Here is a 24,296-nt window from a genome sequence, read left to right as displayed (position 1 = left end):
GCCAAAAGTGTATGAAATTATTAGTTTCTTGTTAGCTGCTAAAGCCAGTTTTTTTTAGAAAAGGGATTGGTTATTGAATCGGTTAAAGTACTGGTTTACTGGTTAAATCGGATTAAAATGTTTTTGTTTGGTAGATACATGCTTTTTTCTATCTATTAAAGGTCTTGATTTCAAACAAAAAGATACGTCAGTTGGGATAAATACCTTCTATTTGGATTTGTCGGCACGAACCCTGTCTACAAGCCCTTGTAGAGTACCAACACAGACCACATCCTCGGTGACTGGAGCGCTAGTATCTCCAATACACAACTGGGAAGCATAGTTTCATATTCAGCCAGAGCAATAAACGTATTAAAACAGATAACTAAAGTGTGTGTGACAAAGGTTGCACCAGTACCTAACAGACGACTTAAAAGTTTGCAGTGCGGGTACCTCGGAGGAATCAATGAGCATAGTTGACGATGAACTGGACAAACCAAGGACGCCTGCATTGTGTTAAGTTAGGTAAAGAGTTTTTAAGTAGTACGCATAATAATTCACGTGTCGAAAAACAAACGTACCCAGGTAAAACTTTGCACTCATGGAAGTCAGGATTAGAGAATAGACAGCCAGGTTTTCGTCCTTTTTCTTAATCATAGTATCACCCAGATGACCCCACAGCGTGACTCTAACTCGGCGATTGCTGTGAGAATAAAAAAAAGCCTAAAAATTTAAAGACTTAAGTTAGGGAAAAAGAAAGACCAAACGGACAATAAGGATGAGGCACCTACCGTTCGTTGGTTAGGTTGAACTCAACCGCGCGAGCACCCGATGATTCCACAGACGGCGGCCCCACCTCAGTAACATATCCGATAACATCTGCAGTGAAACGAAAATTAGGCTGAATTAGAAATGTGTCTAATAGTCTAACCGAGCCAAATTTGAGCCAAATTCAACTGAATAAACTAATTTATTCGGTTCAGTTATCTGATCGAACCAGTTAATATCTGGTTTATTCGTTTTCATCCAGTTTGGTTATCCGAATAAGCAAGATTTGTGGAAACCAGATTCTGAATTTATATTCGGATACGGTTAGGGATCGAACTAAAAACCGAATTCACCATTCGTTCGGTTATTTCTCGTACGGATCTGGTTTGGTTTTTGGGTTTTCTGTTTCAATGGTTCGTGTGGAGGCGAATTTTTACTTGGAAGAATAATAACGTTTAAATGTTCCAACTTCTAAGAGAATTTTTAATGCACTTGAAGGTTGAAGGAAAAAGAACGTATCACCAGAAAGTAGCTGCTATTCTACACCAGATTGAAGCCGAGATTAGTGCTAACAATCTGCTTAAGGTGGCAGTTTTGTCCCGTATATCCGGTTTTGTTTGTGTGATGATGTGAACTTCTTGATAGATGGTCTCTGATAAACAAAGGACAGAATCGGCCCCACCTACAGTACCGTCCAGTCTTATGTCGGAAAAAACAAAGTACTTTTTTGGCCGAGGTAAACAAAGTACTTTTTGGACGAGGTAATTTCCCATTTCTCTAATCGATCCATTTCTTGTATGGGTGATGATTACCATTAATATGGACCAACGACTCAAGCTTTTTACCAATAAAAGCATAAAGCCTCATGCAAGGGACCGTTGCACAAATAGTAGACGCTGCAACTTTTGTTTTTTCATATGGAGTTGTGATGGTTTCAGGGCTTTTTAAGCCATCAATCTCCCCAGAAGCTGTTGTACTCAAAATATTAATATTTTTTTTTAATTTTTTTTGAAAGTAGACCTGGTTTGTACTCAAAATATTAGTAAAAACCTTGGTAGCAAGTTCTTGTATTTTGCGAGTATTATAGCTGATCAATATGTAAACTAAACGGTCATATGTCCGATTATGCAAATGGATTATGTTGTGTTTTGATGCAAGAAAATCAACTTCTAAGTTGTACCTACCATAGTTGTCTTTGTAACCAACTTTTATCATTGGAGACACATCAAGTAACTATCTGTGGTAACCCATAATTCCATAAATACATACATAGATGTTAGCCAGTATACTAATTATTATGAATAAAATGAACTCTCAAGCCCCAACTATCAATGGGGACTAAATAATAAGCTATCAATAGGCCCATAAAACAATGTAATAAGCCACTCATCTTTGTAAATGCTACTATTCAAAATTCAAATATAAACATGCAGGGAGTAATGGAATATGCAATTTACAAATATGACTGATTAGTTAGTAACCAATAAGTACTCTAACCTTTAGTAGACCATTTTTTTTATATAAGAAAAGCAAACAACCGTTACATCAGCATGAGGAGAGTAAACATACCTACAAAATACTTGCCCTCTGTTGGTTCGAGGTCCTCAAATGCCGTAAGTAAGAACGGGTAGCGCGTAAATGAACCACTGGCATCGTCAACCCTCTTAATAGTCGTGGAGCCAGTCAACCCGATAACAAAGGGGCTGTCTTTTAGAATCCGGTATTGATCGGTGCCCTGGACTATAAAACCCTTGAGTAAATATATCCCGCCCTCTTTGAGCTTGTCAAAGAAGTAGTGTGCAATGTTATTCCGGGCGGTACAATGCATCACACCTCCCTGTGCAAACCAAACAGCAGACTTTCAATAACGATGAAACTCGTAAAAAGGAAAGGGTGCGGGGGTTAAAAGGGTGAGAGTTACCTTTATATCACTGACGACATAGTCGGTGCTCATGTAGCGTCCATTAACACTTGTGACGTCCCACTTTCTGCAAACCATAACCGTGATGGGGCCGGTACTCCCTTCACGGAGGTCAGCAAGGACCATTTGGTTGCCAACACCAATTCCCGATGTATTCACACTAAGAGAGCTAGCCATGATAGTAGAGTAGCAAGTCTGAATATGGGCCTACAACAATAGGGAAGGTGGAGCTCATATAATAGAAACTCAGACCATTCACCTTCCCAGAAAGAAAACAGTTTTTAAACTTAATATCCAATTGTTGTATATTAGACTGTTAATATCCAAGTAATTAAGCTGTAATTAAGACCAGAAATCAACAATAGGGAAGGTGGAGCTCATATAATAGAAATTCAGACCATTCACCTTCCCAGAAAGAAAACAGTTTTTAAACTTAATGTCCAATATTCATTATTAGCTGTTTAATAATCCCATGTACTGTACTAAAAAGTTGCAGGAGACATATTCACATTCACCCGTTAGCCATTTACTTATTTTACATTATTACTTGTTAACAATTATATATAACACAACTTAACTATCTATGTCTTAATAAGTGAAATCTCATTTTAATACTATATATTTCCTTTTTACCAAGGATATGAAAGATTAAAAGTCAGTGAGTCAAACATAGACAGTAAGAAAAAAGAACCTTTATGCTGTAAAACTCAAATGACTTCAACTTAAACTGTTAAAACACTTGAATATGAACACTCACCATGCACTGCAGTCAGCTGATCATAAGATATCAAAATTCTCACTTTAAAATTGGATCTTGATTAATGACTCACTTTGGACTTTTTCGTTTGTAGTTAAAAATAATCCAACTTTCATATTTTGGCAAAATTTAATAGAGTAAACTGCCATTTTGGTCCCTGAGGTTTAGTTACTTTTGCCACTTTAGTCCAAAACTCAAACTTTTTGCATCTGGGTCCCTGTGGTTTCAGTTTTATTGCCATTTTGGTCCAAAAATGAAATCAGGTCATACTTGTCTTATAAAATCCTGCAATTTTGTCATTTTCCTCAGTGGCAAATCAGGTCATATTTGTCTTATAAAATATGGTATTTATTTATAAAAAAGAAATGATCATTTTGCCCCTACGGAAAATGACAAAATAACAGGATTTTATAAGACAAATATGACCTGATTTCATTTTTGGACCAAAATGGCAATAAAACTGAAACCACAGGGACTCAGATGCAAAAAGTTTGAGTTTTGGACTAAAATGGCAAAATTGACCAAACCACAGGGACCAAAATGGCAGTTTACTCAATTTAATATTACAACACAAACCACTACATAAACATCCAAATTAAATCTTTTTTCAAATACGAGGTTGTATATATATAACTTCTACAATCCAGATACATATATTAGCCAAAAAAAAAAACAGACCAGAAATTAACAGTTTTTCGGACAATAGAAATTCGTTCAATTTAGAATAATGACCAACTAATTAAACTGTTAATATCCAAGTAATTAAGCTGTAATTAAGCCAAGTAATTACGCTATTAATCTAACCTTTGGATTTATCGAGGAAGAACAGGGGATCGCTCGGAACTTCGGTGAGCATATCTTTGGAGCTATAAAAGAACAAAAAGGGCATACACCATTCCTGTTTCAATATCCAATTTCAACGTAATTTATATAAAATCCTTGTGTAAAAAACAAAAAAAGAACAAAAGATAGTGGATGCCCCCACCCACCATAACATTGTAGAACCCTCCCTTCTTAGGGGATAATTTGCCAAAATATTAATAACTTTTTTTCTATTTTAATTATCAATTTATCTTGTTACATGCTTTCATCTTTCAAAGTGAAATTCTTGCATGACAAACTAATACGAAATTCGTAAATTTTGGTTAGTCTACATATGTTCAGGTCAGTTTTGTGTAAAACTTACCAAAATGTTTTGCTAAATGAGTCGTGGTCAGTTTATTTAACGTGCCCGCATATTAACATGTTAACTCATTTATTTTTTAATAGGTTTTTCTAAAAATATGGTTTGTCATACTTGGTATAGATGAAGATAACTAAACATCCAGCTTTATAGCCTATACATAATTATTTTATAAAAAATCATATATATTTTTTTTCATTTGTAAATTTGTAACTTTCAAGTGCTAATATTCTGAAAAAAAAAATTAATAAAAAGAATTTTTTTGATTAAGCAGGTCGTATTCATGTCATGCATTGCTCATGTTCACATGCGCCATGATTTTTTGGTTCATGTTGTTTTGACCACCTACATACGATGTGACCCATTTAACGCCCCACTGCCAAGATTGTTCGCATTTGAAAAAATTCACACAGATTACGACCGCTTTTGCGCCTATAGCACAAATTTCTCTAAGTTTTGTTCCGGTGGCTGTACACCAAAAGATAAAGGCACCTTGCGCCAACGGACGCAAATACGCCAATACGGTCCATGTGTTCCTGATGGTTTCCATGCCATAGGAAAAAAGGAAAAAACAATATGATATGAAACATTTGAACCATGTAATATATAAAATTATTAAATCAGGAACCTTGACTTCAGTATTCAAATTTACATCAATAGGTTCGACATGAAACTAACACGAATATGTTTAGACTAAACCTAAAACCCACGAATTAAATGTTAGGCTAAGTCTCTCATAGTAATTGCTGTTAAGTCTCTCAGAAGTATATGTATAGAAGTATATGTATACCTGACACTTGGAGTAGAAACTTGTAAGCTTCTCTAATAAAACTCACACATCACATTTGGTTAAAAGATTTGTGCATGCCTCTTCGACAACCTGAAACGAAAAAAGGGTGTAAGCAAATTGGCAACTCTAGTATGATTACCCAAGTGTTGTGGCGGAGTGCGTTAAATGCATTACAGGTTCAAACCATTCAACTTAGCAACAACTAATACCCATATATAAACTTGTCTTTTTTGACCCGTTATGTGGCCGAGCCATTTTCCTTGCGCTCTATTAGGCCGCTATGAACAACAATCAACAATAAATGTAAACGGGTCAAACGAACCTAGTTAATATAAAGATATGGTTAAGTATGTAAAGAAAATCTATGAAACATATATTCATTTTTTAGCAATATAAACTAATCAATTTGGTTTAAGAAGTGCATAAACACCATATAAAAACCAATAAAAAAGAAGACAGATTTTGGCGTGGCTTATCCATAATAAGCTAAAACTATACATTATAAATTTATGTGTTTTTTAGAAAGCCAGCTTATGTATTTATACGTTAGTATATTAAAAACGACCAGTGCACAAGCCTATATCATAGGATGAGACATTGAACCTTTGATTACTGAACCTTATATCACGCGCCTCGGGGGGTTTCGACCCAAATCGGGTCTCGTTCTGTCGTTCTTTCTATTCACCAGACCCGAATTGTTCCACGTCTACTGTATTCTAGTTGGACTTGCCGTTCACCATCTGTCGCGCCTGCTGAAGAAGCGACAATACACGTCATAGATTTCAACCCTAACCTGCACACATATAAATGCGGGTCAACCCAACTTGACACAAACAACTTATGGAATGTCTCACTCGAGTGTGGTGATCGTGGTGTAGGTTTGTTGAACTGCTTTGCATATCCAATCTTTATAATCCTACCCAAAAGTTCCTGAAAGATATGTAACCCACAGTTGCTGAAAATATATTGACAATCTTTATTATGAATGATATTCATACATAAAATAAGTTATTGTATAGTATTAATCAACTTTATATATGAACAAAATGAGATAATTACTAATGAAATCTAAATAAATCATATCCCTTAATTATAGAAAGATAATTATAATAAACTGTATCAATTTGAAGACGAAATTTTGTGAAGATCGAAAGGAGTTCCCCATGTATCAAGACCTCTGTTAGCGAATTTTGTGAAAAATTGAAGACGAAATTTGGGGAGAAATTGGTGATTTCCGTGGAAATTCATCGAGAAGGGGTTTTGAGAAGGGGTTAGTTTGTGGATGATCGATACATGTAAAGCTCTTCAAAACCGGGGCCACTTGCGTTATGATTGTAAATCTCATGAATTGCATGCTCCACTGATCCGAAACCCAATAATGCACATAGATATGTAAAATTAGGGCCAAAAAGTCATCAAATAATGAATGGCCAACAATATACATAAACCGGTAACGTAAATCAACAAAATACATAACAATCTATGCAAAAACCCTTAAAACCTTACTCGTATATGTTACCGGTAGGCGTGAAATCAAACAGTTGACCAAGGATTTCCATAACATCAGCGATTTTGAGAGAAAAAGGCAATCAGCCTTGATGTACCATTCGATAACCCTAGCCCTTAACTCCTTCACTTGTTCCTAAACAGTCAACACCAAAAACAATCAGAGCATCTTCACCTAATTTTAAAACAGAAACACACCATACAAATGCTAAAAATTATAAATCAACATAAGAGCATAAAAATTATACATCTATATCATCTAAAACACAAACACATAATCCAAATATTTTATGAGATCAAACACCTCTGATTAAAGCTATAAAAACCCAAATCAATAAAACTTCAAATCCAAACAAAACAATATAGTTGAAAACGACACAGATAGGGTTCGTTGATTGTTACCTTAGCCGCCGGTATTTAACTCAGATCCGTGCGGTAGCAGGACCCTAGTGGTAGCCGCTACCACTTGAGCTCAAACCATGAGAACCCTTGATCCAATCTAACCGTAGTCGTCGGAATAATCATTTGTTAACTTTGATTGAACCAAAGGGATGAACTGTTAAACTTTTGAGTAACAATCTGGTTTCAGTCGTTGCCGGTGATGATGACTGTGTGCGGCAGAAGAGGTGTACAGCGACGATTGGGTACGGTTGTGGGTGACCGGCGACGGAGATGGATCGTCTGAGTGGCGGCGACAGCCGGCGCTTGATGAGGGTGGGTGACCGGCAAAGTGGAGGTGGTGTTTGGAGATGGAGGGCTCCTCAAGAACAGACGTACTATTATGGAGGTCATAATTGTCAAAAACCATATAACATGGATGTTTTAATTCTGCGATCTTATGATTTTGTCGGATTATGTTTAATCTATAACCAGTCATATGGGTCTATGATGATGGCTGGGCTATATGGGGAGACTATTCAAACGATGGTTATGTTAACAACTTGCAAATTGTGGCTCCGATGAGAATAAAATAAATATGGTTTTCTATACTTTTTTTTAACTTTTGAACTCACATATTTAAGAGGCTCATAAATAAGGTTGTAAAAAAGTTGATATAACGATATGAAACATAAACATAGACAAATGCGATACCGACAACTTATTTTTTTTAAATGCAGATACAACTTACAAACCAAAATCATGAATCAATATTCAGTCTACCGTTATATTAACGTAAAGCTCTTCATCCAATCGTCTAAATTCACCAAGAAGAAACCCATTCTCATCAACTATCATCCCTCCATATTTCTCAAACCAATCTTCATCCACCGATCCAAATTCACCACAAACATTCTCAACGACCACAGTGGACTCACGTGTCTTTTGCGATTTATTGGCTGATGTATCGGTCTTGGAACATGGAGATTCAACTTCATCATCATCGGATAGATTTATTACTTCAAGAATTGGATCATATGACCCAACTGAACTCATGCACTCTTGTTCGGGAATATGGATCTTGTTTGACCCGTTGGCTGGACCCGAAACCGGCGTTGTTAGAAGTCTTTTGTATTCTCTGTAGTTAGTAGAAGAAACCTCTGATAATGCTGCCTTCGACATTGCTTCAAAACAATTAAAATGTTGATGATCGAACTAAGATTTAGGCTAAAGAAAAATTGATTACGACTTGAAAAAAAACAAACGTATATTGTATAACAATATGTTTTTTTATATAAGATATTTTAGATAATCAATATTTTAACGTAAATTGTTAGTGTAGTTAACTAAAATTTAAATGTATAATGGGTCGGTTGTAAAAAATATGTAAACTAAAACTTAACCAGTAACTAGATATGTAAAAAGGTCACTTGTTTTATAAAATGGGTATGACCGTTTTTTTTTTCAAAGAAATATTTTAAAGATTTTATCACAACATATAGAGTATTGACTAGATTGATTTTGAAGTTAAGAGATAAGAAATTAAGAAAAAGGGTAAAAGGGTAATTTCATAAAGAAAGGGGGAAATATGTAATTGATTTTAAAGATTGGACAAATATGTAATAAGGGCTTTTAATAAGGGGATATATGTAAAAATTCCTTTTAAATGCACCAGCCTATAAGAATCCTATTAATTTCATTTAATTTACTTAATAATCACAAGTTACATTACTTTAATCATTTGGGTCAAAAACAATTCCAGTTTAATAATCACAAGTTACATTACTTTAATCATTTGTGTGAAAAATAATTCCACAAACCCTAGATCATCTCATAATAACAATAAGAAGAAAGCTCTGGCCGCACACAAATCTCTGGTATTCGACTGCGATTGCTTCGATTATTACACGAACTACTGGTTCCGGTGGGACACGTCTGTTAACCGAGAGCTAATTCATCAAGTAATTGAAGCTATTGAAGAAAAATTTACCAGTAGTGAACAGGTTAACTGTCGCGGCCGTAAACCTAACCAGAAGAAAGAGAAGGCGAGTCATTGGAGGTTCGCTGGAAAAGCTTTAAATCCTCCGCCAGAGGTTTCGGTTTCGCCTCCGTACGACATCTCATTAGTTGAAGAATGTGCAAAGGAAGAACATGAGGTAGTGGAGGAGTCGCCGGAGACGGATGCAACGGCGAGAAGAGGACTTCCGGAAGTGAAAGGGTTGTTTAACTTGCGTTTGTGGGGACTTTGGAGTCCGTGATACTCATCCTTCGCCTCTCAATATATGCTCTCCAATCCATAATTAACTTCTCCCTAATTGAAGATCTTCATAGATTAGGCACACAACTCTCAGACATATATCTTCGATTGATCTCCTGCACAGGCTCGCCATCAGGCTCTCCATCAGTCGGCAACTCAATTGGAATCGTAATTAACTTCTCCCCAATTGAAGATCTTCATAGATTTGGCACACAATTCTCAGACATATATCTTCGATTGATCTCCTGCACAGGCTTTCCATCAGGCTCTCCATCAGTCGGCAACTTCAGTTAGAATCAAAATGGGTCATTTACTTGCTCCTTTAATTATACATCATCCTCTGACTCTCCAGCAACCTTTAAGTGCAATATATATATTTCTAAGATGAAGATAATCTATGGTAATGAAGATTTGGAGCAGCAAGAGGTAAAAACAGCCCGAATTTTTCCTTTTATAAATTCGATTCGTGAGTGTTAGTGTGTGTGTTTATATTGATTAGGGTTTCATCAAATGCAATGTGAGGGTTTGCAATCGGTGTTTATACAAATAATATTGAACCCAATTTTTATATATGTGTATGCAGTGTGTAGTATGGGGTCTTGCTTACCTCATTCAAGGAATAACAATGAAAGACAGGGGTGATTGATTTCGAAAAACTCCGCCTCTTTGTTCGCCTTCTTCCTGATTTTAAGTTACAGTGAGTCAATTTCCTTTTTCTAATTCTAATGGATTAAGAACTATACGTGATTAACCAACGAATTGTGGTAGATTTTATGTTTCTATTGCAGTATTTGGATTGAATTGACTGTTGCAATTTAATGATCGTCAGTTATAGTTCGTTTTTTGAATATAGAGAAACACTGACTTATTTAAGGTGCTTGATTTGGGTGAATAGTAGCAATATAAACTGCTATTGTAATTTGGTGTGATATTCAATTTAGTATCAGCAACCTAATCAAATTGTGCCCTAAACATAGAGTAAATGTGTTCACCAGCAAGGTAATAATATGTACTAATTTTCAATTATCATTGACTTCTAATAAGGAAATATAGCTATTAGGTTATGTCAAGATAAGCATAGTTTATAAAGAATATGTTGCAGAATAAAGTTAATACAACATTTTAGTAATAAATAATTAGCTGATAGTCAATAATAATTTTAGTATGCTAATGTTGTTAGAGTTAATAATAAGGACTATCAATTGTTATTTAACAATTTTAGTAGAACTGATGCAACATTTTTGGTTAATAGAGCTATTAGTGACTCGGTTATTTATTACTAACTGCTTAATAGCCCATTAGCATACTAACTCTTGATTCAAAGTAATCTCCGAACAATTGATAGTCACTAACCGAGTCACTACCGTTGTTAAGGTACCTGCATTTTTGTTGTTCGTTAACTATTTGATTGTTTTGCTACCACATACTAATCACCCCTGCCAGGTGTGAAGGTGAATACTTTATTAACGTGACCGTTTTTATTGTCGGGTCGATTTTGAATCAATTTTGTTTACTTTTATCAGTTTTTGGTTTCGGTTTGGTTTTAGGTTGTTTTATTTTTTTGCATCGTTTTGGTTTTGATTTTTCCCAGCAATTGTTTTGTTTCGATCTAAGTTTTTTGAGTTCGTTTCGGTAAGATCTTTTACGTTTATTGTTCCGTTTTCAGTTTTTTTTAGTTTTGTGTAAATTTAGGCACCTACCGTTCGTTGGTTAGGTTGAACTCAACCGCGCGAGCACCCGATGATTTCACAGACGGCGGCCCCACCTCAGTAACATATCCGATAACATCTGCAGTGAAACGAAAATTAGGCTGAATTAGAAATGTGTCTAATAGTCTAACCGAGCCAAATTTGAGCCAAATTCAACTGAATAAACTAATTTATTCGGTTCAGTTATCTGATCGAACCAGTTAATATCTGGTTTATTCGTTTTCATCCAGTTTGGTTATCCGAATAAGCAAGATTTGTGGAACCCAGATTCTGAATTTATATTCGGATACGGTTAGGGATCGAACTAAAAACCGAATTCACCATTCGTTCGGTTATTTCTCGTACGGATCTGGTTTGGTTTTTGGGTTTTCTGTTTCAATGGTTCGTGTGGAGGCGAATTTTTACTTGGAAGAATAATAACGTTTAAATGTTCCAACTTCTAAGAGAATTTTTAATGCACTTGAAGGTTGAAGGAAAAAGAACGTATCACCAGAAAGTAGCTGCTATTCTACACCAGATTGAAGCCGAGATTAGTGCTAACAATCTGCTTGAGGTGGCAGTTTTGTCCCGTATATCCGGTTTTGTTTGTGTGATGATGTGAACTTCTTGATAGATGGTCTCTGATAAACAAAGGACAAAATCGGCCCCACCTTAGCGAATTTTGTGAAAAATTGAAGACGAAATTTGGGGAGAAATTGGTGATTTCCATGGAAATTCATCGAGAAGGGGTTTTGAGAAGGGGTTAGTTTGTGGATGATCGATACATGTAAAGCTCTTCAAAACCGGGGCCACTTGCGTTATGATTGTAAATCTCATGAATTGCATGCTCCACTGATCCGAAACCCAATAATGCATATAGATATGTAAAATTAGGGCCAAAAAGTCATCAAATAATGAATGGCCAACAATATACATAAACCGGTAACGTAAATCAACAAAATACATAACAATCGATGCAAAAACCCTTAAAACCTTACTCGTATTTGTTACCGGTAGGCGTGAAATCAAACAGTTGACCAAGGATTTCCATAACATCAGCGATTTTGAGAGAAAAAGGCAATCAGCCCTTGATGTACCATTCGATAACCCTAGCCCTTAACTCCTTCACTTGTTCCTAAACAGTCAACACCAAAAACAATCAGAGCATCTTCACCTAATTTTAAAACAGAAACACACCATACAAATGCTAAAAATTATAAATTAACATAAGAGCATAAAAATTATACATCTATATCATCCAAAACACAAACACATAATCCAAATATTTTATGAGATCAAACACCTCTGATTAAAGCTATAAAAACTCAAATCAATAAAACTTCAAATCCAAACAAAAAAATATAGTTGAAAACGACACAGATAGGGTTCGTTGATTGTTACCTTAGCCGCCGGTATTTAACTCAGATCCGTTCGGTAGCAGGACCCTAGTGGTAGCCGCTGCCACTTGAGCTCAAACCATGAGAACCCTTGATCCAATCTAACCGTAGTCGTCGGAATCATCATTTGTTAACTTTGATTGAACCAGAGGGATTAACTGTTAAACTTTTGAGTAACAATCTGGTTTCAGTCGTTGCCGGTGATGATGACTGTGTGCGGCAGAAGAGGTGTACAACGACGATTGGGTACGGTTGTGGGTGACCGGCGACGGAGATGGATCGTCTGAGTGGCGGAACAGCCGGCGCTTGATGAGGGTGGGTGACCGGCAAAGTGGAGGTGGTGTTTGGAGATGGAGGGCTCCTCAAGAACAGACGTACTATTATGGAGGTCATAATTGTCAAAAACCATATAACATGGATGTTTTAATTCTGCGATCTTATGATTTTGTCGGATTATGTTTAATCTATAACCAGTCATATGGGTCTATGATGATGGCTGGGCTATATGGGGAGACTATTCAAACGATGGTTATGTTAACAACTTGCAAATTGTGGCTCCGATGAGAATAAAATAAATACGGTTTTCTATACTTTTTTTTTAACTTTTGAACTCACATATTTAAGAGGCTCATAAATAAGGTTGTAAAAAAGTTCATATAACGATATGAAACATAAACATAGACATATGCGATACCGACAACTTATTTTTTTTAAATGCAGATACAACTTACAAACCAAAATCATGAATCAATACTCAGTCTACCGTTATATTAACGTAAAGCTCTTCATCCAATCGTCTAAATTCACCAAGAAGAAACCCATTCTCATCAACTATCATCCCTCCATATTTCTCAAACCAATCTTCATCCACCGATCCAAATTCACCACAAACATTCTCAACAACCACAGTGGACTCACGTGTCTTTTGCGATTTATTGGCCGATGTATCGGTCTTGGAACATGGAGATTCAACTTCATCATCATCGGATAGATTTATTACTTCAAGAATTGGATCATATGACCCAACTGAACTCGTGCACTCTTGTTCGGGAATATGGATCTTGTTTGACCCGTTGGCTGGACCCGAAACCGGCGTTGTTAGAAGTCTTTTGTATTCTTTGTAGTTAGTAGAAGAAACCTCTGATAATGCTGCCTTCGACATTGTTTTGTTTGTTGTTGATTGTAGAAACGCATCGAATGGGAAGAAAATATTGAGACTTGGGGTCAATGGAAGGAGATGAAGAGTTGTTCTTAAAATGCCTTTAATTCTATTATTTCAGTTATGTTATCTTTAATTATTGTAATTCTAATTTCTCCTTTAATTCCATTAATTTAGAGTTAATGGAAGGAGATGAAGAGTTGTTATTAAAATCCCTTTAATTCTATTCTTTAATTCCATTAATTCAGTTACGTTAATGAAGTTTGTAAAATAGTTAATATAACTAAATTTCTAAGTATTTATTGTAATCAATATTATTTTAAGTATTGCATTTAAAACTTCATAAATGTTGATTTTAAAATAGAACATGCAACTAAATCTATTATCTATATTAAAACAAAACAAACTTATGCCACATGGCATTTGTTTAGGCCACTTGATGCCACGTGGCATCCTAATACTCCCTAATGAAAAGAATTGAGCGCTAAAACTAGAAGTGTCCTCCGCTCTTTTTCTTCGCCAGCAACACAATCAATTGCATTGATTTGGAGTTTCCTTTTTGATTCTCCCATTTATTGAAAGTTGCTACAATCACGAACCCTAATTCCAGAATTAACACACACCTTTCTTTTCATCCTTTGCCTCCTTACAGTTTTCTCTATTTGAAAAACACTAGATCTCATCTCTTTACAATCAAAAGTAACCTGGTAAGTTTGTTTTGATTTGTAATCTGTAACCTGATTCATATAATTTTCGGCCGTATGGGGTTCCATACGGTGCAACTTGGTTGTAATTGATTGTTTTTTGTTGAGGCTTGATCTAGGGCTCGATAGATGATTCTTTTTTCTTCGTTCGATCAAAACAGGAGATTTTCGGTAAGTTTACATCATCCTCTTTGATTAATTTTGATTTCGATTAGTTGAAATTACAGAAAACTTCAAACGGAGCTCGCCGGAGAGTTGGCCGGAGGAGTGACGGTGGTGGTCGGAGTAAAGCTAGATGAGCAGAGCAGGGTGAGGAACTTGAAAGCATTGCAGACTTTGGTTCCAAATTCTAACAGGGTTAGGGTTAAACTCAAAGTAGATGGATCTGAATTTTTTCTTGGATTCACTATTAGGTTTTATGATTATATTTATTTATTTGGAACAATGTTTCTTATGCTTAATGTTTATTATTACTCAGTTTACATAAAACTAAGTATATGGATTGTATTTGTGATTGCAAGTCATGAATTTTGAATTGCAGATTCAGTAAGATGTATTTTTTTTATTTGGAAATTTAGGTTTAATAAGGTGAAAATAGCAATAAGAGCTTTGACATAACTACACTGGTTTCATCATGTGCCTTTTTTTAAGATACAGAAGGTAGCGTATGACACAAGCACGAGTGATGGTGACTTTGGCAGTGGTGGGGGGCAGGGTACTGAGAAAGTCTTGGTTCATAACCTTTAGGTACTACTGATTACCTTTAGCATCATTAAACAATTATAATTTAAATAAGGAACTAAATACTTATTTCATTTCATTTGATGTTTTTATTCATCAGCAGGCATGTCTGACTCCAATGGTTCATTGAAGCTGGATTGCATTTTTTAACATGAAGGATCTGAATTTTCTTTTGTAGATTCAACTATATGAACAATATCAATATAAAGTGTCTTCCCAATTATTGAATTTTAGTTGTCTGGTTCTGTAACTTCATTTGTCTTCTTCAGATCAACAAGTAAGTCCTTTATGCTTTTAACCTTTTTCTTTGAAACTGAGTCGCTTTGTTTCGAAACAGTAGTTTGAATCGACCGACTAAGATCAATTGAAATCTCAGGTTCCCTAAAGCTTATTTCTTTTTTCTTTGCACTTGAATTGCTTTGTAGAAAGTTAAATGTGGAATAGTGTATGCAGTGGCGGATCTTGACCTAAAAACTCAGCATAGGCCGATGTTTTTTGGAGATAAAATCAGCCTGGGCCGAACCAATACACATTTAAAAATATTCTCGAAAACCTGAAATTTAACACTACTGGGAGAAAAAACCGCACGGGCCGAGGCGCGGTCCGGCCTCCTCTAAGTTGCACCACTGTATGTATGTGTAGAAACTAGAAAGATGAATAGTGTTTTTTGCAGTTTAGCTGTATAGTAGGTTGATTTGAAGATCAATGTGTGTTTTTTGTAATGAGGTTAGGTGATTATCTTTCCTAAATTTTTAAGCTTGAGCTATATGGAATTGTGATGCCTGTGTGTTGATGATGCAAGGTTAATAGTTGTCTTAAGTTACTATCATATTTAGCTTCATTTTAATTCTCCCTGCTCCTACACCGATGACTTTTAGTCATTTTGGATAACTTTCAAGTTGTTTGAGTGTCTGTGCAGGCTAATATAGACATATAGTTTTAGTTGTTTTCGAGGTGTTATGGTAGAAATCACCGAATCTCAATATCTAGGGTTTTTTATTTCGCGAGCTGGTGATTTGAGATTGATTTGGATATGAAGTTTTGTGTGATTTAGAAACATCTGATTTAAGCAATTTGGAATGTTAACAGTTAATCTTATGTGATTTATCATAACTGAAACTATGTTTTTTTTTTTTTTTTGAAAACCTAGGTTGAATAGCTTGGATTTGTGAATTTGACTGGTTAAATTAGTGTGATAACGATATTGGTGGACTGAAACTTTGTCGGTTTGTGTTTTAGATTGTGCATTAGTCTTTTATAATGTGACTTGCGAGAAAACTTAGTGATCTACTCTGCATAGCTCAGCGGTAAGTCGGTTCGTGTGCTATGTACGTGTAGTAGGTTTAGAAAGATTAATAGTGTTTCGTGCAGTTTAGCTGTATAGAAGGATGATCAATGTATGTTTTTTGTAATGAGGTTAGGTGATTATCTTTCTTGACTTTTTTAAGCTTGAGGCCTCGAGCTATATGTAATTGTGATGCCTGTAATCCATGACCTAGGGGTCTAATGGTATGGTGTTTGGCTGTTTGCCCCCTACAAAAGTGGTGTGGGTTCAAATCCGTGCAAATGAAAATTTAGGTGGTATATAGGTGTAAAAAATGCTGTTAAAAGAAGAAAAGAAAATTTGTGATGCGTGTATGTTGATGACGCAAGTTTAATAGCTTTCTCAAGTTACAATCGTATTCTGTTGTTTTTATCTTTAATCTGCCCTTACAGTCATGTCATACACTGCAGTTTTTTTTAATGATTTTTTAGTTATTTTGAATAACTTTTAAGTTGTTTGAGCGTCTGTGCAGGCTAATATATGACAATGAACACAATTGTTTTGGGAAAATTTTGATTTTCTGAAGTTATAAAGGATAGTGAGCAAAATATTTAGTATGTGTTTGATAATTTCTTAGGGATATATGAGAGTATAGTGCTCAATATATTGATACCAAATGGGTTTTTATCCATGGTGGCATGGTGTACAATTTATCATAAGAATCACATTATTTCATCCAGCTAATGAGAAATCGTCATACATTTTGTATCACAGATTTATCGCATTAAGTTGTTTATGTGTATTGTTGTGAAGCCATGATAAAGGAAAATGATGGTTCTGTCCCCGTTACACACACGGGACGAGCCCGGCGCCGTAGAGGTTCAAATGAGGTAACCGTTAATGAAATATCTCTTACAATCATTATAAAATATATTACAAATATTCAGTTATGTACTTATGTTTTTCTTCCGAGTATTAGGTTCCAGCTGATGTGGACCAATCAAATGGAACGAAGTTGCTACCAAATGATCAAAATAAGTATAAATCAATGTTGGTGCGTGCGTATTCAACTATCTGGATGATCGGTGGTTTTATATTTGTCGTCTACATGGGGCATCTTTATATATGGGCCATGATCGTCATAATACAAATCTTCATGGCGAAAGAGCTTTTTAATCTGTTAAGAAAAGCACATGAAGACAAACAGCTCCCTGGTTTCAGGCTATTAAATTGGTAAGCTTAATATGCTGGCTATTAAATATGTCAATATGCTGGTATTCATCTTAATAATTAAGTTTTAATCAATGGCATTGATTTCAGGCATATCTTCTTCACGGCGATGCTGTTTGTATATGGTCGGATTCAGTAGAGTTAACGTTTGTTCTTACTTTGCTTTTCCAGTTTAATCCTATGACAGTTGTAATTTTCTATTAATATTATTTTGTTTTCTTTTGACATTATGATTCTGTTTGTCATCTATTAATTTTCTATTATGATTCTGTAGTGGTTTTGAATAGTGTATTAAAGATGGATGACATATCGCCTATGTGGATGGTCATAGTGGTCACGAGGATCATAACCACACACTTATTGGAATTTGGAACCTTTCCTATATATATGTTGCTGTAATACTAGGGTCTTAGTTTGATCATGCTAAAGCCAATATCAGCAGCCCTTATGCATTTTCCACAAATTTAGTGCTTAGTAGTTAAGTTTGTAGTATCAAATTAAAAAAAAAATGGTAATCATAGGTGGCAAAATGGTGATGTTGATTTTGAGTTAAAATGGGTAACTTATTTTATGGGTCATAATGGGTTGGGGATCTATTAAAACTTGGATCAATTAGTGACCACAAAGTGTAGGACAAAAAATGTTGTAATTTTTATGAGATTTTTTAACGGAAGTTATTGCAATTTTTAAAGGGGTTGGGATTGATTATTACTTGGATCAGTTTAATATGTTTTGGATCAACAATGGAGATTAACATGTAAATTTGCAGGGCGTATATAAAAACCTATTTGTAGGTGAGGTTTGGCATGATATATATATATATATATATATATACTGAAAATACCAGCTTCCTAATAATCACCATTGATCCGTCACGCCGTTCTGACTTGATTCGTACATTAAAAATCCTACGATAATTACATTTCGCTCATTTCAAAATTTTATGTAAAGACTTAAAAATAATATATTTGAATTAAGTAAGGGAATATTTCTTTCATTTCAGATTTTATGTTAATATTGTTCAATATTATATAATTAACTTTGAATAACCCGTGTAACACACGGGTACTTAAACTAGTTTTAGATTATATATAGATACTTTGTTTTCCTCAACAGCTTTTATTCCTTTTTATTTAATATTAGGTTTCTTTATTTAATCCCTAATATTTACCGGGTTAATTTCACCACTATCGGTATTTTACCCGTTCATGAATAACGTGGTTTGATTACCAAACCCGTTTTCGGGGTGTTACAGAGTCATTGCGTCTCTCAGCTTTTATTTAACGCGGCTTATAACAAATCCATTGTGTACACATATTAGTAAGAATAACTATTCGTGGCATAGTATTCTACATATCATCTAGAAGCCGAAAAATGTGGCCGAAATATGTGGTGCCAGTTGACAGTAAACATGCCAAACGACAACTATTTTGTCAAACCTGGTGCCAATGTGGTGTCGATTATAACAAATCCATTGTGTACACACATTATTTTGTCGAACCTTTAAAATAACCTTCAAACCAATTGTCAAATGACCATAAATCTCATCAATTTAACCAAAACCCTTTGAATCTTTCAACTTCAATAATCGTACACGAACTCATTAAATCGAATTTAAAAATAAACAAAAAAAAATTAGCATACTTTTGTACAATTATCATTAGAACCCCTCGATCGAGCCACAATTGTTATACCGCAACCTAACCGTCTCCATTTTGCGAGTATTCGGCCCTTCACTACTTAACCCAGATGGGTGCAATATGTATTCACTCATGGGCCGACTGTACTCACTGTTGGCCTAGTCTTGTTTGCCCAAAGCCATTTTTCTGAATTTGATCACGGTCGTGTCATAGTGTGAGCTCCCATTGTAGAACGACCAGTGTCCTATTTTGATCTCATTATCAAGATCAGACAATGATGCGGAGGCGAGCAGAGTGGCAGACACACACAGCTCACAGCTGCACATGACAATGTCCTGCTCCTCCCATCTTGTATTTCTTCCGAGACACCGGGCCTTGTGGCCAAGGTGGACTACTCGACTGCCGCCAGCCCCTTGGCTCTCCTAGATGTGCGGAAACTCGACCTCCACTCGCCCGAAGGCACGACAATGGATTAATCGGTAAAATCTCGCCTCCCATCCAAGTCGAACCGGCGCCACCCGTATTTGCTCTTCACTTGGATGCCGCAGAAAATGAGGAGAATGGGAATCGAACCTGAGTCACAAAGAACACCAATTCTTTCTCCACTCACTCCACTCATTGGCAATATTTATTGGGTAATTAAAATTAAGTAGACATATTTATTTAATTATAATTACATAAATATTTTCTAAAATATACAGTTATATGTTGAATTTTATAATTCTTTGTTTTACTTTTTATTTATTATTAATTACATATTTGGATCAAACAAATATTAGAGAAATAATAGATTATATATATATTTATTAATAATGCACTTCATTTTCTAATTTATAAACATTTAAAACCATATAATTCAATTTTTTTTTTTTGAAAATCACCCAAAGCTAAGGGTGAGAGGGGCACTCCCCTCTTAGGGGAGTCCCCTCTCTTACGCACACCCAATTACTTGATGCCACGTCAACTCCCCTCTTAAACTCTCCTCACACCCTAAATTGGTGGCGGCACTCCCCGCTTAGGTGACTTGTTTTTTATTTTTTTTTGTTTTTTTATTTGTTGTAATTATGCATCTTTATAAAAAAATATTAATAAAAATTAAATAAAATTTAACAAAAGATATTTCGAAGTAGAAAATAAAAATAAAAATTAAATTCAAACTAGAAAATTAAAATTACATTCAAACTAGAAAATAAAAATTACATTAAAACTAGAAAATAAAAATTACATTAAAACTAGAAAATAAAAATTTTAGAAATCGCACGGCCACTCGTACTTATTAGCGATGTCGCGCTTTCGGGCGAGGATGAACAACAACATATTTGGCGGAGCATCGTCGTGCGGCTTGAGGAATGTTTTCATATCTCGATCGTAATTGTAGTTTTTCATCGTCCCGCGTTGTTCCGATATGAGCTCGCGAGCCTCCGACTCTCTTTTTTTCCTCAATTCAATCACCTCCAATTCCATCGCGTGCTTCGCTTCTTTCATGGCGGTGTACTCTTTGAATTGTGCCGCCAACTCGGCCGAGCTTCCCTCGGACGATGTCGCTTGACGCTTGTCTCGCCGTTGTGGTCTTTGTGGCGAGGGGTCTTCGTTCATATCGGGTATGGAAGTGTCCACGTCAACGGGCTTTCTTTTTTGTGCCGAACCTTCCCCTTCCTCACCCAACAATGGGACTTGGGCCCATTTGTCGTGTTTTCGAACGACCTCCCACGCCTTGACATGTTGAAAACCGTTCGGATATCTCTCTTTAAATTCCTTTAAAGAGACTTTCATCACGTCGAGATCCTTACACCCGCTTCCTCGTGTGCGATCCTACATATTATAAAATAATAAGTGTTAAAAAAATATGAACTTAGTAACGAAAATTAAAAAATATACAATGTTAAAAAATATAATTTTTACCGCTTGTGGGTATAGGCCGTTGAAAAGTTTATTTTCGTCATCATCGGGTTCCATTTAGACCGTACTTGATGCACGGTCCGGTTACTTCCACCAACGGTGGCGTTAAAATGATCTAAAATCTTACGCCAAAAACTATCGCGGTTTTGTTGATTGCCCTTCTTTTTGTTGGTAGAGCAATGTACCCACGCCTTCGCCAACGCCTCTTCTTGGACCTTTGTCCATTTTTCGCTCGCCATTTTTCCCTTTTTATCCCGGGCGTCATCTTCTTCGTTGCCGGCGTCTTCATCCACATTATATTCATCGTCGCCGGTGTCATCTTCATCGTCGCCCAAATTTTGAGTTTCGGGCACTACTTCCTCGTCCTCGTCGTCGTAAATAGGTAGAGGACGTTCAACATTTCCTCGTGTAGATGGAACTTGTGGGGAACGAAAACCATATGGGTCGAAGGTGGGGGATTGAGGAGGAGCATCCATTGATAACAAATTTTGAAAATAGCCGAAATTGGGTTGAAGGTTGGGTGGTTGGGTGTTGTAAATGGAGGGGTGTGAAAGTTGTTGGAAAAAAACGGGGGTTGTGAAGTATATCCGAAAGGGGGTTGTGGTTGTGCACTTGCATCGCTCGAACCACCACGAGACGGTTGCGAGCCCCGTCCCTTAGTTTTTTTCTTGGCTTCGCGGGGTTGGTTCTCCATTGCTCGGTTTGAAGTGGGTGTGGTTTGAGAGTATAAAAAATTAGTGAAGTGGGTGTGGTTTGAGAGTATAAAAAATTAGTGGTGGGTGTGGTTATTTATATTTGTTTAAAAAGGGATTTTTTTTTTTAAATTCGACCGTTGCAAAATTCGACCGTTCCTCAAACCTCGTGCCAATTCAACGCGGTGAACTCATGCCGAAGACCCTCCCCGAATCGGGTCCCCTCGGTGATGACGGCGGTGTTCCCGATCGGGGAATGGGGTCACCGCACCCTCTCCCGAGAGTGCCCCGGATACCCTAAGAGTACAACCAACTAAGCTCAAACTTGTTGTTTATTTATAATGGTTAAATTTATTTAAAGGTTAACTACAATAATGCTCTAAAGTACATCTTATATATCATTTTGAGCTAATTGCAAAATTTTCCTCCTCGGTTCATCGCAACCTATCTTTGCACATACAGTTAGCAGTGATCTCAGGAATCATTTTTTTCTAGATTCTAATTTATAGCCTTTAAACTTTCATAATTATATATATTTATGGAACCCATTAAGTCTAACCACTTTTTAAATCAATATTCACCGTTGGATCATGCTGAGATCAGCCGTTTAAACTCAAAAAATAATCGCTCTAATGGCGGTTCCCGGAGGTTATGGTCGGTTTTTGCAGCTGGTGGTTACCTCCACCTTTTGTTGCCCACTATCTCCACTCCATGACTTAACCGCCTAAAATATTACCTTTAACCGTTTTAAGTATTACATATTCTAATGTTGCATATTAATTATATATATATATATATATATATTAAACCAATTAAGTATAACCATCTTTCAAATCTATCTTCACCGTCGGATCATGCTGAGATTAAATCTCAGCCGTTTAAACTCACAAAAATAACCGCTATAATAGCGGTTCAGGGCGGTTTCTTTAGTTGGTGGTTTTTCCTAATTTTCCTCTCATTATTTCCACATCTTGGGGATTACCTTCTAATAAACTACTAACCGTTTTTCAAATCATTCTCTACCATTAGATTTTGCTGAGATGAAATCTTGGCGGTTAAAACTCACTCAATTAACTGATTCTAGAGTAGTTATAAGCAGTTAACCTGCAGTTTAAAGTAGTTCACCAAATAACTCCCCACTCCTACCTCTCTGTCCGTATTTCAAGGTTATCTATCCTACAGTTTTAGGTACGTTATAAACGGTTTCTTGCTTCCAACCCACGTCCCACCTCTCTCCTCTAATTATAATAACCGTTTTTGGGATAACATGACTGTCCAAATCAAGCGGTGAATCCTGACCGTAATAAGTATGTGGTTATTCCAAAAATTTGACAGTTGTATTTTTTCCTCATCGGTTACCTCTGTACCAATTTTATCGCTTCCACTATGCCCAGTTGTATCATGTACTGTAATACTGGGACGTGCCTAGAATTCAAAAGAGCAGTTTTGCGGTCAGCAGCCCCATCCCCACTCCCCCGTGATTCCAGGCTTCTATTATATTTAGGCTATTAGAACCACCTAAATATCCATTTTTTCCCTTTCATTGATCTGAATTTGATCACCGGAGCAGAACATCATGCCGAGTTGAACGAAGACTGCTGGTAATGGAATAGATGTCGCTCCAATCGTGTATGGTTGAGGGTTGTATCTGGGAAATCAATTTGGGAATGAATATCACTTCTCTTCACTGCGCAAGCCTGCGGTTCAAGTAATTCGTTCTACTTTATCAAATTTTCTTTCGATTTGATCAAATTTGACCTAATTATTACATCTGATGTTGCAGATTTTCTGATATTGTCTTCTGTTTACTTGAGACTCATTCATCCTCCTCTCTTCCTTTTCTCAAGAGTCTAGGGTTCCTTGGTGGGATTTTTGATTGTCAAGGAACGAAATCAAGAGAGAAGAAGGCGTGTATCAGGAAGCACACTCATTTGAAGTCATTCTCTGTCAATTTGGTAAGAACCACAACCCAAAATCATTCAAAGGTTGATTTGTAGTAGAAAATGGTCATAATCTTTTTTGTGAAGGGTTTTTGCTGTTGATCAGGGTGGTTCTTTGTGTAAAAGAATGTGAAGTGTCATCTCAAATATATAATAAGACACAATTCTGTAAGAATCGTCCACTGGTAAGGGAAAATTTACTCTTAAGACACAATGTTTATCTGATCTCTAAGTAATATAGTTTTTATTTAGAGTGTTAATGTATAATCTTAGTTGAAAAGGAGAAGAAAAGAAGTAAGAAGTCTTAGCAGGAGCAGTTTTCAACAAGTCTTCTTTTTGGTAAGTCTTTAGCCTTAATTTAGATTAAATAAATTTGTAGACTTTCTGTATCATCTGTCTTTTA

General features: G+C 36.1%; 1 protein-coding gene across 2 annotated transcripts; it reads left to right on the top strand.

The window, feature by feature from the left end:
• Window positions 1-15,112: 15,112 nt before the first annotated feature.
• On the top strand, window positions 15,113-17,930 carry LOC110910405 (phosphatidate cytidylyltransferase 1). 2 transcript variants are annotated; one of them, XM_035984131.1, is made up of 5 exons: window positions 15,113-15,234; window positions 15,329-15,505; window positions 17,267-17,382; window positions 17,472-17,725; window positions 17,813-17,930. In XM_035984131.1, the coding sequence occupies exons 3-5, from the start codon at window positions 17,308-17,310 to the stop codon at window positions 17,859-17,861; spliced, it is 378 nt and encodes a 125-aa protein (XP_035840024.1). In that variant the 5' UTR covers window positions 15,113-15,234; window positions 15,329-15,505; window positions 17,267-17,307; the 3' UTR covers window positions 17,862-17,930. The 2 variants fall into 2 exon arrangements, with proteins under 2 accessions (XP_035840024.1, XP_022010754.1); XM_022155062.2 differs by lacking the exons at window positions 15,113-15,234; window positions 15,329-15,505 and adding an exon at window positions 16,418-16,535.
• The last annotated feature ends 6,366 nt before the right edge of the window (window positions 17,931-24,296 follow it).

This window comes from Helianthus annuus, chromosome 15 (assembly GCF_002127325.2).
Source record: "Helianthus annuus cultivar XRQ/B chromosome 15, HanXRQr2.0-SUNRISE, whole genome shotgun sequence".
Classification (NCBI taxonomy): Eukaryota; Viridiplantae; Streptophyta; class Magnoliopsida; order Asterales; family Asteraceae; genus Helianthus; species Helianthus annuus.
This window is presented reverse-complemented; position numbering and strand designations above follow the sequence as displayed.

Coding starts and splice junctions, on each gene's coding strand:
- LOC110910405 (XM_035984131.1), top strand. CDS start 17,308: ATGATAAAGGAAAATGATGGTTCTGTCCCCGTTACACACACGGGACGA. Junction 17,383..17,471: donor GCCGTAGAGGTTCAAATGAG/GTAACCGTTAAT, acceptor TCCGAGTATTAG/GTTCCAGCTGATGTGGACCA. Junction 17,726..17,812: donor GGTTTCAGGCTATTAAATTG/GTAAGCTTAATA, acceptor CATTGATTTCAG/GCATATCTTCTTCACGGCGA.